Source organism: Anoplophora glabripennis, unplaced genomic scaffold, assembly GCF_000390285.2.
Source record: "Anoplophora glabripennis isolate ALB-LARVAE unplaced genomic scaffold, Agla_2.0 scaffold990, whole genome shotgun sequence".
NCBI lineage: Eukaryota > Metazoa > Arthropoda > Insecta > Coleoptera > Cerambycidae > Anoplophora > Anoplophora glabripennis.
This window is the reverse complement of record NW_019417275.1, coordinates 1-17,216: the sequence shown is the minus strand read 5'-3', so window position 1 is coordinate 17,216 and position 17,216 is coordinate 1. Positions and strand designations below refer to the sequence as shown.

At 36.9% G+C, this 17,216-nt stretch overlaps 1 protein-coding gene across 1 annotated transcript; it reads left to right on the top strand.

Annotated features, from left to right (window-relative positions):
* Positions 1 to 7,287: 7,287 nt before the first annotated feature.
* Positions 7,288 to 7,905, top strand: LOC111692235. The gene has a single exon (XM_023456119.1). The coding sequence runs from the start codon at positions 7,288 to 7,290 to the stop codon at positions 7,903 to 7,905; it is 618 nt and encodes a 205-aa protein (XP_023311887.1).
* Positions 7,906 to 17,216: the final 9,311 nt, after the last annotated feature.

Genomic DNA, 17,216 nt, shown 5'->3' with positions numbered 1-17,216 from the left:
ATGAAGGTTGATTAAAAACCCTCATATCGAACGTTACCCATCTATAAGATCTATCATTAGGGAAAACTTTCATTTTTCAGAAGATTCGTGTTCAGCGGGCGAAAATATATCGGAAATCATATGTCGCATGTACATTTCAGACAACTTTTTTTAATATAACAGCTGTTATCTGGGGGTTTGATATATTGTTATAATTTTTTATGCTCATTTTGAGTCGCATATACATTATTGTAAGATAAATACTTACCTGGTATATAACGTCTTACCTGCACGAAGATTATTTCTCTACCGTGTAATTGATACTTAAATTACCCACTCATTTGTTAATACTTCCGCTAAATAATGTTTATTTTTTGTGTTGCATATTAGTAGTATTTAAGTAATTTTAAGTACTTATTTAATTAATCATTTTTACAAAATCATTACTTGATTAATCTAAGTCATAGAATTTTATACATTTTAGCCTACATTAAAGTTTGCGTTTTAAAATTAAAATTTTTTGTAAGTCTTACGTTCCTTTTCCCTTTTGTCGACTTGTTTCGGCTGGCGTCCAGGCCTAGTTTATTTGTACTTTTCTGTAATCAGGAAATATACTTCTCACCTACTGCCTTGCTCCCCGACAAAAATTAGCTGCCGCGCAGTGTGTTAAGAGCAATTGAACACCCTATCGACTGAATTTTAAAGAGACACAGCTGGATATCATTCAGTTATTAAATTGACACACTTAAGGGGGGCATTTAGTATGTATATTTTTATCGTGTAAGAGCTTCAGATGAGGACACAAATCATCGAAGAAACTAACGTAACTTAACGTAATATTATTATAATATTATTATATATTATAATATTATTATATATCAATGTATTCGTAATGGTTCCCGCTAGTGAGTGAGATAATTTTCAATGCTCATGAGAACAGAAGAATAATTTAAATAAATGCCAAAGTACACAATAACTAAACTACTTCTCTCACTAGAACGGACACCTAGAATCATTTATATTTAATTTTCAGATTAATATTTATTAATAATTCTATAATTTGTGTCCTCAAGTAAAATGACAACATTTTACACGATCGCCATTTTTAATATGTATCTAAATCAGAATTGTCACGCGTTTCGTAGCTGGATACGAGATCTTGTAACCATAATTAGTTTGTATACTCTCTCACAGGTGTCGCTACCCTTGAAAGTGAAATTAAGCACAGAGTTGGTTTATTATAAAATGCGTGCTAAAATAAAGCATAATGGTCTAATATTATTTTTGATATGCCATTCTATTTCAAGTCATTATTTTTTGTTTAACGGACTTATCAGTTAATCTAAAATCTAAATATAAATGTTAATCATTATAAACAAATAATTTTTCAATAGCAGAAATTAATAAAGGCTAATTCTAATATCAGTATAGAACAACAACAATTCCAATTTCAATAATTTAAATTTTGTGCCATTTTATAGCCTCAAAGCAGATTAAAATGTCAAATATTGACCCCACCCTACTTAGGTACTGGAAAGCTCTTAAGTTTTTAAGAACTTTAATTTTTAATTCTGTCAAACACACACCAAACAACAAGTTTAAATTTTAACATTTCGTTCTTTATTTGGCCTTCCATCTTCAGGTGTCCTAACATAGATTTGTATCTCTTTGTTTTAAGTTTTGGCTCAGCAGAATATTTAGAAGACCTTTTTGTAAGGGTTAAACTTACGTTTAAATGGTAAATTAAAAAAATTGTGAGATAACCAAACTTACGTTAAAATACTAACTTTCGAAAATATGAGATAGTTATTTTTTTGACACCATTTCTTGATGTACCTACTAAGAAATGGTGTCAAAGAAAAAATAACTTAGTATTTTAATGTAGTTTGGCTTAAGCCCTTATAAAAAAGCCTTCTAAACATTTAATTGATCCAAAATAAAGAGATTTGGAAGTTTGGACACCTGAAGATGGAAGGTCAAATACAGAAAGAAATTTAAACTTGCCGTTTGTTGTATGTGAAAAACATCATGAATTGCTACCAAAACTGCAACTATACTTAAAAAAATTAACCTGATGATAGCCCCGAAGAAATCGGATATAGGGCAAAAAGTGTTTGCAGATTTTCTTTATTGATTCAAATAAGGCAAGGTACAAAAAAGAATATAAAATAATTTCTTTTTTTCAGTTTTTCGCTTATATTTCCGAAAATAAGCCTCTAATCGACATGAGGTATACTTATTGATTTTGTTCCTAAGGAAATTTGCTACAAGGATAGGCTTTTGCGAAAGTTCGCAAACATTTTTTTATATTTCAAAATTAGCGGTGAATACAAAAATGTGTTAAATCTTCAGAATTAAATAAAAATAACAAATTTGACTGAAATTGGATGAAACTGAATGAATTGGAGAAGACTTCCTTTATACGCTGAATTATTTTTTTTTTGACTATTCGACCTAGAAATGATCAAGTAAATGTTCGTTTAAGGCAGTGTAGTATTACCTTCTGGGTTAAGGTATATTTTGATGTTAATTAATAGAGATTTTGAGTTAAGACTGATTTTATTTTCTATAACTATAATAATGTAAGTTTTGCTGAGTAAGAATAATGTATTGTCTCGCTCACGCGACCGGATCTAGGATCTTTGACCCATCGCGTATTGCATTTGTTGCAAAGTTGCAAATAGCGGTTAATGACAGTACACCTTCCCCTCTTTCAAAGTAATAATTTTACAATATGATTAAATGCTTATTCTAAAATGCTTATACATACTAAAATTTATTGTATGGTACCATTGCAAATTAGTTTTAAATATTTTTTCTATACCTAATTAACCTATTATTATGAACATTTACATGCTTATTTTCTATTAGAATTGTCGAATTAACGCCATTTTGACTGATAATTCTAAATGGACCTGTATAAGGGGTATCTAATTTCTGCTTTTGACTTCTTTTTAACATAACTAGGTCATTAACAGAAAAATTAGATGGATTTGTACCTTTATCGTAATTGAGTTTTCGTTTTTCCTTCGCTTTATTAAGAAATTCTACTGCTCTTTTGTGAGTTTCATTCAATCTATATTTAAGTTCATTTGAGTAATCGTCTATGTTATATATTGGTGATATTTTAGTAAAATTGCATTTGGTAAATTTGCTATTTTACCAAAGACTAAATCGTAAGGTGAATAGTTTGTATCTGAGTGTGGTGTTACATTATATGCAAAAACATAGTATGGTAAAAATGTATCCCAATTAGAATATGCTGAATTTGTAACAAGATATTCATTTAATATTCTATGATTTCTCTCTAAACTACCTAATGATTCATGGTGATACGCTGTTGATATTAAATGTTTTATTTAAAAAAGTTTATTAATTGATTCTTGAAGGTCATTTACATATTCGGTTCCTAAATCTGTTTTTAAAATTTTAAAAATACCAAATTTCATCATAAATTCTTCAACTAAGGCTTTAGATATAGTTTTAGCATCTTTACTTTCCAATGGAATGGCTTGTATAAATTTTGTCAAGTTACATTGTATAGTTAGAACATATCTCATATTATTTTCAGTTATTTTCAATGGTCCTGCGGTATCCACTGAAATTGATTCGAAACTTGTTGCAGGAGTTTCTGTAATTACGAGAGGTTCAACAGTATGCTTGATTATTTTACTTTTATTACATTCTTCGCAATTTTTTATATGCATTTTTACCATTTTTGACATATTTTTCTACATATATTTTTGTTTTAATTTATTTAGAATTCGTTTTACACCTGTGTGAGCTCCTATTAGTGAATTATGATATTTTTCTATTAGTTCATTTTGAAGATCGGTATCATTTATTCTCGTTGGTGGTGTAAAAAATAATAAGATTTTTAGTGTTGATTTATATTTTTTATATAGTGCGTTATATTTTCCTTTGAATATAGGTACCTTTATATAATTAAATATATTATCTTTCATTGATAAACAGAAATAAGAGTAACTATCTAGCTTTGTATTTTCTTTTATCAGTTTCTCCAGTGCAAAATCTAGATTTTGCTCAAGATTATCACTTGATAATGTAATTCTCATAGCTTTATCGCACTTATTTATAAATTTTCTTTTTATCAATTGTGTTTGTGATTCTGAGCGCTCAGAATAATCTTTGTTTTTCTTGTCACATATTTCGAAAATTAATGTTTTTATTTTATTTATTTCAGTTAGAGACGTAACTTCCCAAATTCCCAGTTGGCCAGACTGGTTGTCCGAGACGTTCGGTTGATTTTTTGTGATAGTGTCATTCGATTTCTTTGTCATTGATCGTGTAGCGACGGCTACTGTAGGAATCATTGATTTTAGTACATCTGAATCTAACTTTATGCGTGATAAAGCATCGGCATTAGTGTTTGTTTTTCCGGGTTTGTATTGTATCTCAAAATTATAGTCTAGTAAGTCTAAACGCATTCTAGTCAATTTTGAAGACGGAGATTTATGAGTAAAAAGTCCAACTAACGGTCTGTGATCGGTAACAACTATACATTTTTGGTTAGCATTGTATAGATATGGGCGTAAATGTGTTATTCTCCAATAAATTGCTAATAACTCTTTTAGAATTACAGGTTTATTTATTTCATGTTTTGTCAGATTTCTGCTTGCGTAAGCTATCGGGAGAACACATCCCAACGCAAAATTTGAAGCGTCCGTAGTAAGAATGAAGGGTTTTGAATAATCAGCATATTGCAATATGGGTGGTTCGATTAATTTTTTTTTTAAATATTAACAGCTTTGTCGCATTCTGACGTCTAATTAAATATCTCATTTTTTCTTAATAATTTGTTTAGAGGGTATGCTATATCAGCAAAAATTGGTATAAATCTACGATAATAATTTAGAAATGCAATAAATCGTCTAATATCATCCGCATTTTTTGGAATTGGATAATTTTATACGATTTCGTATTTTTTTGGATCTGGACTAATCCCTTTGTTAGAAATTAAATGACCTAAATAATTTACTTCTCGTTGTAAAAAATTACACTTGGCTGTGGATTTAATTTTAAATTATATTTTCGACATCTTTCGAAAACATTAATAAGATTTGTATTATGATGTTTAAGGCTACATCCAAAAACAATAATATCGTCTACATACAGAAATGCACTGGTTTTGAGACCGAACAATGCTACTGTAATCATACGAGAAAAACTATTGGTTGAAATATTAAGTCCAAACGGTAATCTTTTATATTGGTAATGTCCTGAATTTGTAGAAAATGCTGTAAGAGCACGACTTTCTTTATCTAATTCTATTGTAGAAAAGTATTTAGCTCTTCCTAATTGATCTAATATATCTTCGATATTAGGCAGTGGAAATTTATCTTGAATTATTTTATTATTTAATTGTCTAACATCTACTCTACTCTACTACTCAATCGCCAATCTTGTTTTCCTGTGCTAGACTTCTTTTTTTACTACTAATAATGGTGAGTTTCCTGAGGGTTGAGCTATCTACCAGGCGCGTCCCCGGGTGGCGGATAGGGGAAGCCATAGGACCTTGGTTCTATGGCGAGGGTCGTCATAAGCAGGTCCACTGGGGCTAACCCCCTGGCTTGGGCCCCAGCGAAGGCACACCGCGGACCAGCTCCCACGTGTTTGTGCCGTGCGTGGCGACCCGTGTCGTCGGAGGAAGGGTACCTGGTGGTCGAGCAGGCCGTGCCTGCAACACGCCACTTCGGTCCGGAATTCGACTAGACGGGCGGCCCGGAACTAACCCACTCCCGGTCAATCGGCTGTGCTGTCCCGTCAGAGGGCCGGCAGGGTGAGCTTTTGGGGCAGGGGGGCGCGCAGGGGGCTGCAGAACTGAGCGTCGGTTGGCTCCGGCGTTCAGTGATGCACAACCCTCTCTCGACGCCGTTCTGCTTCCGGGAGCTATATCCACTTGGTAGCCCTGGTGACTGCTTGCAGCATCCCCTAGTTGGGCTCCGTGGTGGGTGGAGAGCCAGGTGGACGAATACTACCACAATCCTACATGGATAACAATAATGCCAAACCCCCCGCGGCAGAGCGGCAACGCTCGCTCCCATCAACAGCGGCAGAGCGGCAACGCTCGCTGCTACCCAAACCTGAGGCAGAGCGGCAACGCTCGCTACAGCCGGGACCATCGTCCCAAACTATCCCTCAAATGGGGGACAACAAAGAGCCCGAAAAGAAAAGAAGGGGCAGACGTATCTGTGGGGCTGAGTTCAAGAGGAGGCGGAGAGCGCGTGAAGAGGCGGCTAGAGCTGCAATTGCAGCTCCCTCCTCTGAACGCGCACCCACTCTTCGGGCGCAGCCTACAACGTCTGGGGTGCGTGGTCCTGTACGCGGCGGATCTAAGGGCCTGCCACCGTCTATGCGGGACGAACGCCACCCAGGCAAAAGTGGACCACTTTCCCAGGCGAATCCACCAGCCAGGAAGGGAGAGCATCCTCACGGAGTGCCACCCCATAAAAAGAGGAATAGGTCGGGGACCTCATCGGACACCACTCCGATGAGGTACAAGAGGGCAAAACAGGCCCCCCCCTCATCACTTCCAGATATAGCGATGCAGCCCTAGGTCATCTTAGGGTTGGAATTATTGATAAGGACAATCCCTATGGGAAAATTCCCAAGGATAGGGAGTCCATTATCAAAAAATTACTGCTGGTGGAGCTGGATAAAATTCTTCTAACTCCCGAAGCTACCATTAGACCACCTGTGTTTCGCTCGTGGACATACTCTGATGAGATCATCAGGGTTGTCTGCGAGGACGAGTACACACGGACGTGGTTGACGGATGCAGTGGGAAGCCTGAACCCGTGGGAGGGCAGTGCCCTAGCCGTGGTGCGCTCTGACCAGTTGCCAAGGCTGACGAAAGCCACTCTCTGGATTCTCGTGGTAGCTGGATGCGACCATGGGGAAAAGGAGGTGGTGATGCGTCAGGCGGGTCAGAACCCCACGGTGAGTGTGAACAGGTGGTGTCTGTTCCACCACGAGGCTAAGGATGACCCACGAGGCCACCTACTCGTCTTCGGAATCGGAGACGAGGACCTGAAAACCCTGGAGGCGAGGTCGATGAAGATGCACTACATCTTCATCGTTCTCAGAGTCAAAACACACAAACCTGCGCCGACGGCAACCTCCGGGCCGCTGGAGCAGATGGAAACGGAGGCTGGAGAAGCGGAATTGCATGCAAATGCAGTCACCTCCTCAACTCCTCCATCTCTGGCGCAGGGGGACGAAGAAATCCACCCCTCCTCTTAGGAGGTTAGAAGGATAAAAGATGAGGAACACCATATTGGATTTACAATGTTTGGTTTAACAAAGGTAAGTGTGGTACAGTGTAACCTGCAACACAGCAGGGCGGCAACGGCTACATTATGCCGCCGCCTTGATGTGGAGCAGGGTACACTGGCACTAATACAAGAACCCTGGGTTGTCAAATCCAGGATATCAGGTTTAAATAAACTAACTGGGCGTATTTTCAGCACACCCAACACATACAGGCCGAGAACGGCTATATACACTCCTCGCCATATCAAAACCCAACCACTACAACACCTTTCAACATCTGATCTGACCGCCGTGGAAGTGGAATGTGTAGTCAAGGGCAAACTAACTGTTGTTGTCATCGCATTAGTTTACCTCCCTGAGAGTTCGGCAACCCCACCACCAACAAGGGAGATGGAGGAACTGGTGGCACACTGTCGCACCCAGAAATGGGAACTTATCATAGCTTGTGATACAAATTCACACCATGTATCTTGGGGCAGTGAAGACAACAACACAAGGGGTAAGTCTTTATATGACTATATTAACGTTAACAACCTTTGTATAAGTAGTAGAGGCTGTGTACCGACATTTGTTAACTCAAGAAGTCAAACATTAATAGATGTCACGTTGACTACGGCGCGTATATTAATGTAATCCAGAACTGGCATGTGGCAGACACTGCCTCAATGTCAGATCACCGCTGGATAAACTTTAATATTAATCTTATCAAAACTCCTCAAAAACCGTTCCGGGATCCCCGAGGAACTGACAGGGATAAATACCTTTGTCACCTCCGGGAAAACCTGGCAGCGGTACAAGATCAGGAGCCCAGAAACAATGGAGAGATTGAGGTATTCGTGAATACTGTACAATCTGCCATAAAAAGAGCTTTATAACATCCTGCCCCCTCAGATCGGTTAGGCAAACCGGCGCAACCACGGGTTGGTGGAACCGGGAGCTGAGCAAACTGAGGAAGAAGGCCAGGATATCGTTTAACAAGGCAAAAATCACAAGACTCAGACTGGGAAATATACAAAACCCACCTGAGACTTTTCAAAAAACTGGTCAAGAAAAGACAAAGAGATGCATGGAGAGCCTACTGCGAGAAGATTGAAGACTACTCGCAGGCTGCTAGGCTATGTAAGATCCTTGCAAGAGAAAGATCATGATATAGATCTATTAACTAGAGAGGATGGCGTGAGAACCGCCAATCTAAATGAAAGTCTGGAACTGCTGATGCGGACCCACTTCCCGGGTCCACATCAATGGAACGGGAAGTTTGGCCAGACGAAATTGAAAACCCACACGCAGTCTTGGATAGGCAGATTGCCAACCAAACTGTAACTAAGGACAAAATTAGATGGGCAATGCAGATCACAGGCGCTGACGGTATATATCCGGCCCTCTTACAATGGGGCTTGGATGTTTTAATGCCGCACCTGGAGCGGATGTTTAGGTTGTGTTTTGCACACCTTTACATTCCAAAGATTTGGAGGGAGGTAAGTGTTGTATTCATTCCCAAAACAGGGAGGCTGGATTATACCTCCCCAAAGGCGTATCGACCCATCAGCCTGACTTCGTTTCTGTTGAAAACGATGGAAAAGCTGTGTGAACGATACATAAGGGATAGTGTGCTGATGGACAGACAGCCACACCCTAATCAACATGCATACACTCCAGGGCGATCTACCGATACTGCTCTCCATCAGGTGGTGGGCAGGATCGTGAAATCTTTGGACAACAAGGAGTCCACCCTAGGGGTATTCATTGACATAGAAGGGGCGTTTGACAAAACGTCCTTTCCCATAATCAACTCGGCTCTCACGGAGAGAGGGGTTTCTTCCACCATCTGCAGATGGATATCGAATATGATCACAAAAAGAGCTATACTAATCAGTGTGGGGGACGCCTCCGCAAGAAGAAGTGTTGCAAGGGGCTGTCCGCAGGGAGGTGTTCTATCACCACTGCTGTGGAACTTAGTTCTAGACAGTCTCTTGTGCCACCTCAACTCGGAAGGCATCTNTAAAGTAAAAAAGCTCGCATGTGAAGTTAAAGGATTCATATAAAAAGGGACCATCAGACTTTGACAACTGCAGAGGAAAAAAGATAATATTTATTTAAGACGTCCTGCTGACGTATTCCTTTACTACTGTAATACTACGCCGTTGTTGTGAATGAAATATTTGGGAAACAACATCGAAAGTGCACAGCAAAAATATACGATAAATTAATGTTTTTTTTTTGAAAATCCAAAAATATCCCAAATACTCCTTAAAACGATCTTAAATAAAACAAATTAAAAATTATATATTAAATTATTTTATTGACCAATGTCCCAGTAAATAAATTCAAAAATATTATAAAATTGATGTATATTTAATTTGAAAGAAGTCACAAATATGTGGCAATATTACGTGTTTTTTCAACTTTGCCCAAGAAAATCTAGACGACCTATCGCAAAATTAGTTATTTTATGTTGTAGGCACTTAAATTGCCTACAATTTAAGGTACCTAAATTCATATTTCACCCATTTGAACTGTAAAATAAAGGTCGAACTGGGAAAAATCAGTTTTCGAAAATTGCGCATTATTATTCCAAAAAGCAATGGATGTTGATTAAATTTATGGAAAAGACGGTTAATCCAATGACCAACATTTGTGCCAAAGGGCCAGATATTTGTTAATTAAATTCATTCGTTTTTTGCAACTAATTGTTTAATAATTACTAAACGTTAATTTTAAAAGTTAATATCGTAGATATAGGTACTAATTGATACAAGGAAACATCTCGAAAAAGAAAAATTAGTTGAAATTAAGTCGCTCTTTACATCTAACAGAGTAGGATGTGAAAAACAGCGTTATAAATAAATTATCTTAGTCAGACAAAAGCCGCTCGGGAATTCACTCTTTTTGCATTAAATCACGGATAATAGATGTTATCCACTGTGGCAGGGAACTGGATCAAACGTGTCCTAATGTGTTTCAAGTCGACGAAAACATTTTGAACAGTAGTAACATAACATTAGTACAAATTTTTTCTTGGTAAAAATTCAAATTAACATTTACTGATTACCTACATTTAAAATATCGAAATGTTCAATTAGATTTTTTCGATTAAAGCCACATCAGACAACATCATTGGTCGAGGTACACATATATTCGTGGCAGAGCGACCACCGCCGAAGACGCACGGGCCGTACAGAAAACCCGCGTCATTTTCCAATTTTGGGAAATAAAAAAATGTTTCCCAAATACGAAGAAATTCATGCCGAGGCAGGGCAACAGGAAGAGTACCTAACTACTACACCGAACGACAAGCCCGTGTATCGATATGGATCAAGTCCCTCCCAGGTCACAGAGAGACCAAAAGTGAGATTCTTAAGCAAGGATCCTTGCAGAGCCATGGCGGAGCCACCATGAGGTGCGATCGAACGTCAGCCTTTCACTCTGCAATTCATTAATCAGGTCAGATACCTCTCTCTGGCCAGTACGATCACTAATTTTCAAGCTCATTGTATTGCATACGTTTTCTTGCATATTACAAACTTATATATTCATATTAACAATAAACTCATTTCATATTAACAATAAACTCATTTTCATAAATTCAAAACTTTATTAAAAATTTTTGCGAGCGTACCTCTCAAAGACTAAATCGTCAATATGGTATCAAATCCGATAAAACCAAATTCCAAGTAGCTCAAATCCGCTCAGGACTTTTTGTTCCTGTGGCGAAGATTCTAAGGGATAAAACTATACTCCAAGTACTCCAAAAATTTGGTACTCCAAGGGGACCTNCATTGACATAGAAGGGGCGTTTGACAAAACGTCCTTTCCCATAATCAACTCGGCTCTCACGGAGAGAGGGGTTTCTTCCACCATCTGCAGATGGATATCGAATATGATCACAAAAAGAGCTATACTAATCAGTGTGGGGGACGCCTCCGCAAGAAGAAGTGTTGCAAGGGGCTGTCCGCAGGGAGGTGTTCTATCACCACTGCTGTGGAACTTAGTTCTAGACAGTCTCTTGTGCCACCTCAACTCGGAAGGCATCTTTACCATCGCTTAAAGTGGCGTGAGGACCATGCTCTGTCAGTGAACCCTAGGAAGACGGAAATGGTCCTCTTCACGAGGAAGAGAAAATTGGGGCCAACAAAGGCACCAACTCTCCTAAACACTACGCTAAGCTTTGCATCTGATGTGAAATACCTAGGGGTTACACTCGATGCAAAGCTAACATGGAATCTACACTTTGAGAGAAGATTAAAAAAGGCGTACATATCCTATGTGCAATGCCGCGGAACCGTTGGCAAAACCTGGGGCATGAAACCAAATGTGGTTATGAGGATATACACTGCCATAATGAGACCAATGTTGGCCTATGGGGCTGTCGTCTGGTGGCCGAAATCCCAGCAGACGACAGCTAAACAAAAGCTCAGCCAAGTACAAAGGGTTGCCTGTCTGAGCATAACTGGAGCTATGCGTACAACACCTACCATAGCAATGGAGGTAATGCTGTATGGATACCTCTGGATATCTATCTAAGAGAAATGGCTTTGACAACCATGCTTCGCCTCGAGAACATTGGCTTAAAACCGGTTGTAGGACGTGGAGAAGTCAGAAGTCGCCTGTGGAATGAGGTCGTCAGTATTTCTCCCCGGTTTGCATTTGACAAACCCTACACCGTTCTCATTAAGAGACAGGAGGAGACCGCCCGTGGAGATGTAATTAGCATCACAGACGGATCAAAAAGGAAGGAGGGTGCAAGATGTGGAATATACTCTAGATCCCTGCACATCCGATATCAGTGGGCAATGGATAGGCATGCTACCGTTGTACAAACGGAGTTAGCCATAGCCGCGAAGGAAATTGCCCGCAGACATACTACGGGCAAAATCATCAGAATCTACTCGGATAGTAGACAAACACTCCAGTGTGCTTCCGTTGTCGGCACTTGTTGGAATTATCAAGGAAGACACCCACAAAGAATTTATGAAACGGTGGGATGAAACAATCAGCTGTCACTTTGCTAAGGAGTTCTTAGTGTATCCTAGCAAAGGGGCTGTGAACAGGAAGACGAGACGGTGTTGCATTTACTATGCGAATGCACTGCCGTCTCGTCAACAAGAGAGTCCATGTTGGGAGAACGCTGGCCTTCAATGGCCTATATTAGAGAGACCCCCCTGAGCAACGTCACCACCTTTTTTACTGTAATAGGCTGGTTGGCGGCTTAGGTGGCTTGATCTCTCTAATGGGAGGATGTACAAGGGGCCCAATGGGGCCTAAGTGATGTACTTTTGCTACCCTCCCCACAATTCCAGATTCCAGATTCCAATGGTGAGTTATATGGACTAATAGAGTGTTCAATTATATCAGTTTTGGGTAATTACTCTACTTGCTTTTCGATTTCGTCCTTTTGTGATTGCGGTAATTATATATACGGGATCATTATCTGATATTCTGATTTTCTGTTTGTAAAAATTGTTGGCTGAAAGATTATCACCTTTTAAGTAAAAAATGTCATTGTATTCTTTACAAATAGTTTTTACCTTTTCCAACGCATTCATATCTACATTATTAAATTTCAGTTCCTCGAATAACGCGGTTATTTTATGACTAAGCTGCGAATTGTTGTACTCGTTTATCGCTGTTGTACAAATTTCGTAATCTGATAGCGGTTCTGTTTGTAACTTTAGATCGTCAATTACTACATCATTACAAGTCGTATTAATTAATCTTATATGAGGTACACCAAATTTTGAAACTATTGTGTTAGCAATAAAAATTCCATTTTCTAATTCTTGATTTAAAATTAAAGTATCTTAGTAAAATATTTATCTATGGGACATACAATTCTGTCCGCGCTGAGTATCTTAGTAAAATATTTATGTATGGGACATACAATTCTGTCCGCGCTGGTATCTCAATTTTGTTTATACAGGGTAATTTAATTTTTAAAGGAATGATATGTTCTACGTGATTATAAAAAATACTTAAAGTCCAGGTTTTGTAATCGATTTTGCAATTAAATTTTGACAAGAAATCTTTACCTATTATACCATCTGTTAAAATTGGAAAATCACCACTTACTAAATGAAATTCGTGTTTTAGTTTAGTTTGTTTATTTATGTATAAATTAGTCATAGTGGTGCCAAAAGTTTCAGTTTTGTTCTTTGTTATGCCACCTATCTGACATTTAGTTTTGGGATTGTATGTTTGATGAGAATTTACGCAAGATGTTTTGCAAAGACTAATGTCTGCTCCGGTATCTATTAGAAAAGTTGTCAGTTTGCCTGTCATTTCGCAAAATATCTCGATATAATTTGTGTTACCGGTAGTTAGAAATATTAGTTTTCTGTTATCATATCCAACTCCCNGGGCAGTTTGATAATAATGCTAAATTTGACACGGTGCGGGGAGGGAAGCACGCGTGACACGCTTTGACCAATCAGCGTGCGGCGGACTTCAAACGCTATTGTTTTTGTTTAGTTTAAATAACTCTGTTACTTACTACATATTGTATAATTATTATTTTCAATTTTATGTTCTATTTTACTTATATTTTCATTTGACTTTTATTAAGTTTAAAGTGTTGAAAACTATTAGATGCTAATTATGCCAAATAATGAGTCTGATTGCTTAAACTTTAGTTTATTTTATGTTTTATAATAATATGTCAAAACTTCTATAAAATAAAGATATGTTGTGAAATGTTTGTTTTAAATTTTATATGTTTTGTGTTACCTATATTTTTAATATGACTTTCCTTAAGTTTTAAATGCAGAAACTAGTGGATTCTTAATGTAGAAGTCCTTGCTAATTAATCCAAATAATGAGTCTGATTATTTAAATTGTTTAACATTTAGTTTATTTTAAGTTAAATGACAATAATAATAAAAAAATAGTAATTAAATATGTTTGTATTACTCTGCCCAAAAGGTGATGGACAATATGTATAATGCCCGGTCAATTTGATTATTTGAATAATAATTATCAAATTGCACACTCATATTGGGCATTTTACATAATGACCGGGCATTATGTATAATGCCCGATTTATCACTTGGTCCATAACATATATATAACGAGTATTACGACGGTATGATTGTCGACCACGTGTGTATTGTCCACGATTAAAATATCTACCTCTGTAAAAGTTATTGCTATTTACGTGTCCTCTAAATTGTTGGTTGTATTTGTTTTGAGAAACATTATTGGAGTTATTGTTATATTCACTTCTGATTCTAGTATAAGTATTTGATCTACTTCCATTACCTCGTATATAACGATTATTATTTCGATATCCGCGATTAAAAAAATGTTTCCTTTGAACGTGGAAAACATTTTGATTGTTCTGAGGACTAATCGATTGAGAAACTTCAGCTTCTAATGCTATTTGAATTGCTTCGTTAAATGTTTTGACTCTTGACGCTAAAATAATGGCTCTAATATCCTTATTGAGACCACTTTTAAAAAAATTTAATGCCTCTTGATCATTTAATTTTATTATTGTTTCACGAGCTTCAATGCCTTGTGAGTAGGAACTGCGGCGGTATGGACCACCCCCACCCTTCCACTTTTAGACCACGCCCCATGGCTTCATCGACCAATCAGAGCGCAGCATTCAAANTCGTTTCGTCTTTTCTGTGAGGACGGAATCTAGCTGTGTAACACTAATTTATTCAATGTATTCAGATTCATCAGTCAAACGCAAGAGACCTAGGCCTGGTCCAGATCTACATACTTCTGTCCGTAAATATACGAAAACATGCACAAAAACTCTCGTTTTTCGCGACTATTCTGAAAATATGTAGGTTAGGAGCTTGAAAATTTGTGAAACTATATTTCTTTAATCGACGAATAAGATGCGTGTTGCAATTTCAGCGTTGCTCATAGGAGGCGCCACTTACGACCAATTTCACCGACATTCAGTTAATAACTTTTTACACTGTATGTCTAACATGAAACTTGATTTAAAACCTGAAAAAGTAATCATTTTTCCATTAATTAATATTTATTCCTGTTTCATTTCAGTATTTCGATCCATTTTAATGTTTATGTTATGGACCAGGTGATTAATGCGGGCATTATTAATAATGTGCGAGCATTATGAATAATGTCTAGCTCTATCAGGCTAAGTGATTAATTACTATCTAAACTTCATTATTTATCTCATTGCACTGTCATTATTATATTCCTTCTGACCATTGGGCAATTAGATAATAAAGCTAAATTTGACACGGTGCGGGGAGGGAAGCACGAGTCTTACTGCTTAAACTTTAGTTTATTTTATGTTTTATAATAATATGTCAAAACTTCTATAAAACAAAGATATGTTGTGAAATGTTTGTTTTAAATTTTATATGTTTTATGTTACGTATATTTTTAATATGACTTTCCTTAAGTTTTAAATGCAGAAACTAGTGGATTCTTAATGTAGAAGTCCTTGCTAATTAATCCAAATAATGAGTCTGATTATTTAAATTGTTTAACATTTAGTTTATTTTAAGTTAAATGACAATAATAATAAAATCAATTTGATTATTTGAATAATAATTATCAAATTGCACACTCATATTGAGCATTTTACATAATGACCGGGCATTATGTATAATGCCCGATTTATCACTTGGTCCATAACATTTATAATACGAAAAATTAAAACCGAAATAACCAAGTGTTTTTTCATGTTATTACAACGCATAACAATAAAACAAATGAAATACGAAATAAGTAATTGTTCGAAGAATCCACCGTTGACACTGATACACTTTACACGAGTTTTCTGAGAGATGTCCAAGTTTGAAAGAACAGGGTGATTCACTATATTTTGACCCCCCCTTTAACTTTTTTGTTTTAAGAGTTATAAAAAAATGTGATATACAAAAGTTGTACGATTTTTTATGAATTTTTCGAAAATGGTAGTAGAAAAACAAATGAAGTCCAAACAAAATGGCGGCGGATGTTAACTTTGTTAAGTTAAATGGANTCGTTTCGTCTTTTCTGTGAGGACGGAATCTAGCTGTGTAACACTAATTTATTCAATGTATTCAGATTCATCAGTCAAACGCAAGAGACCTAGGCCTGGTCCAGATCTACATACTTCTGTCCGTAAATATACGAAAACATGCACAAAAACTCTCGTTTTTTGCGACTATTCTGAAAATATGTAGGTTAGGAGCTTGAACATTTGTGAAACTATATTTCTTTAATCGACGAACAAGATGCGTGTTGCAATTTCAGCGTTGCTCATAGGGGGTGCCACTTACGACCAATTTCACCGACATTCAGTTAATAACTTTTTACACTGTATGTCTAACATGAAACTTGATTTAAAACCTGAAAAAGCAATCATTTTTCCATTAATTAATATTTATTCGTGTTTCATTTCAGTATTTCGATCCATTTTAATTTTTATAATACGAGAAATTAAAACCGAAACAACCAAGTGTTTTTTCATGTTATTACAACACATAACAATAAAACAAATGAAATACGAAATAAGTAATTGTTCGAAGAATCCACCGTTGACACTGATTCACTTTACACGAGAGATGTCCAAGTTTGAAAGAACAGGGTGATTCACTATATTTTGACCCCCCCTTTAACTATTTTGTTTTATGAGTTATAAAAAAATGTGGAATACAAAAGTTGCACGATTTTTTATGAATTTTTCGAAAATGGTAGTAGAAAAACAAATGAAGTCCAAACAAAATGGCGGCGGATGTTAACTTTGTTAAGTTAAATGGAACACTCTATATATTTTTACTTATTTGGATAGAACGTTCCCTGTCGAGCATAGCCATTTGGATTTGTTGGGTCCAGCTCTAACAATAAGCAAGATGCTTTTAAAAAACGAAAAGAAGGTTGTTTATTAAGAAAATAATACATCCTGTAATTGTTAGACCTCTTTCAGGCATATCTGCCTCTTTCCAATTACGTAAGGATTTACAGATTTAGTTATA

Excerpts from the sequence above, each read along its gene's own strand:
- LOC111692235 (XM_023456119.1), top strand. The coding sequence starts at position 7,288 with ATGTTTGGTTTAACAAAGGTAAGTGTGGTACAGTGTAACCTGCAACAC.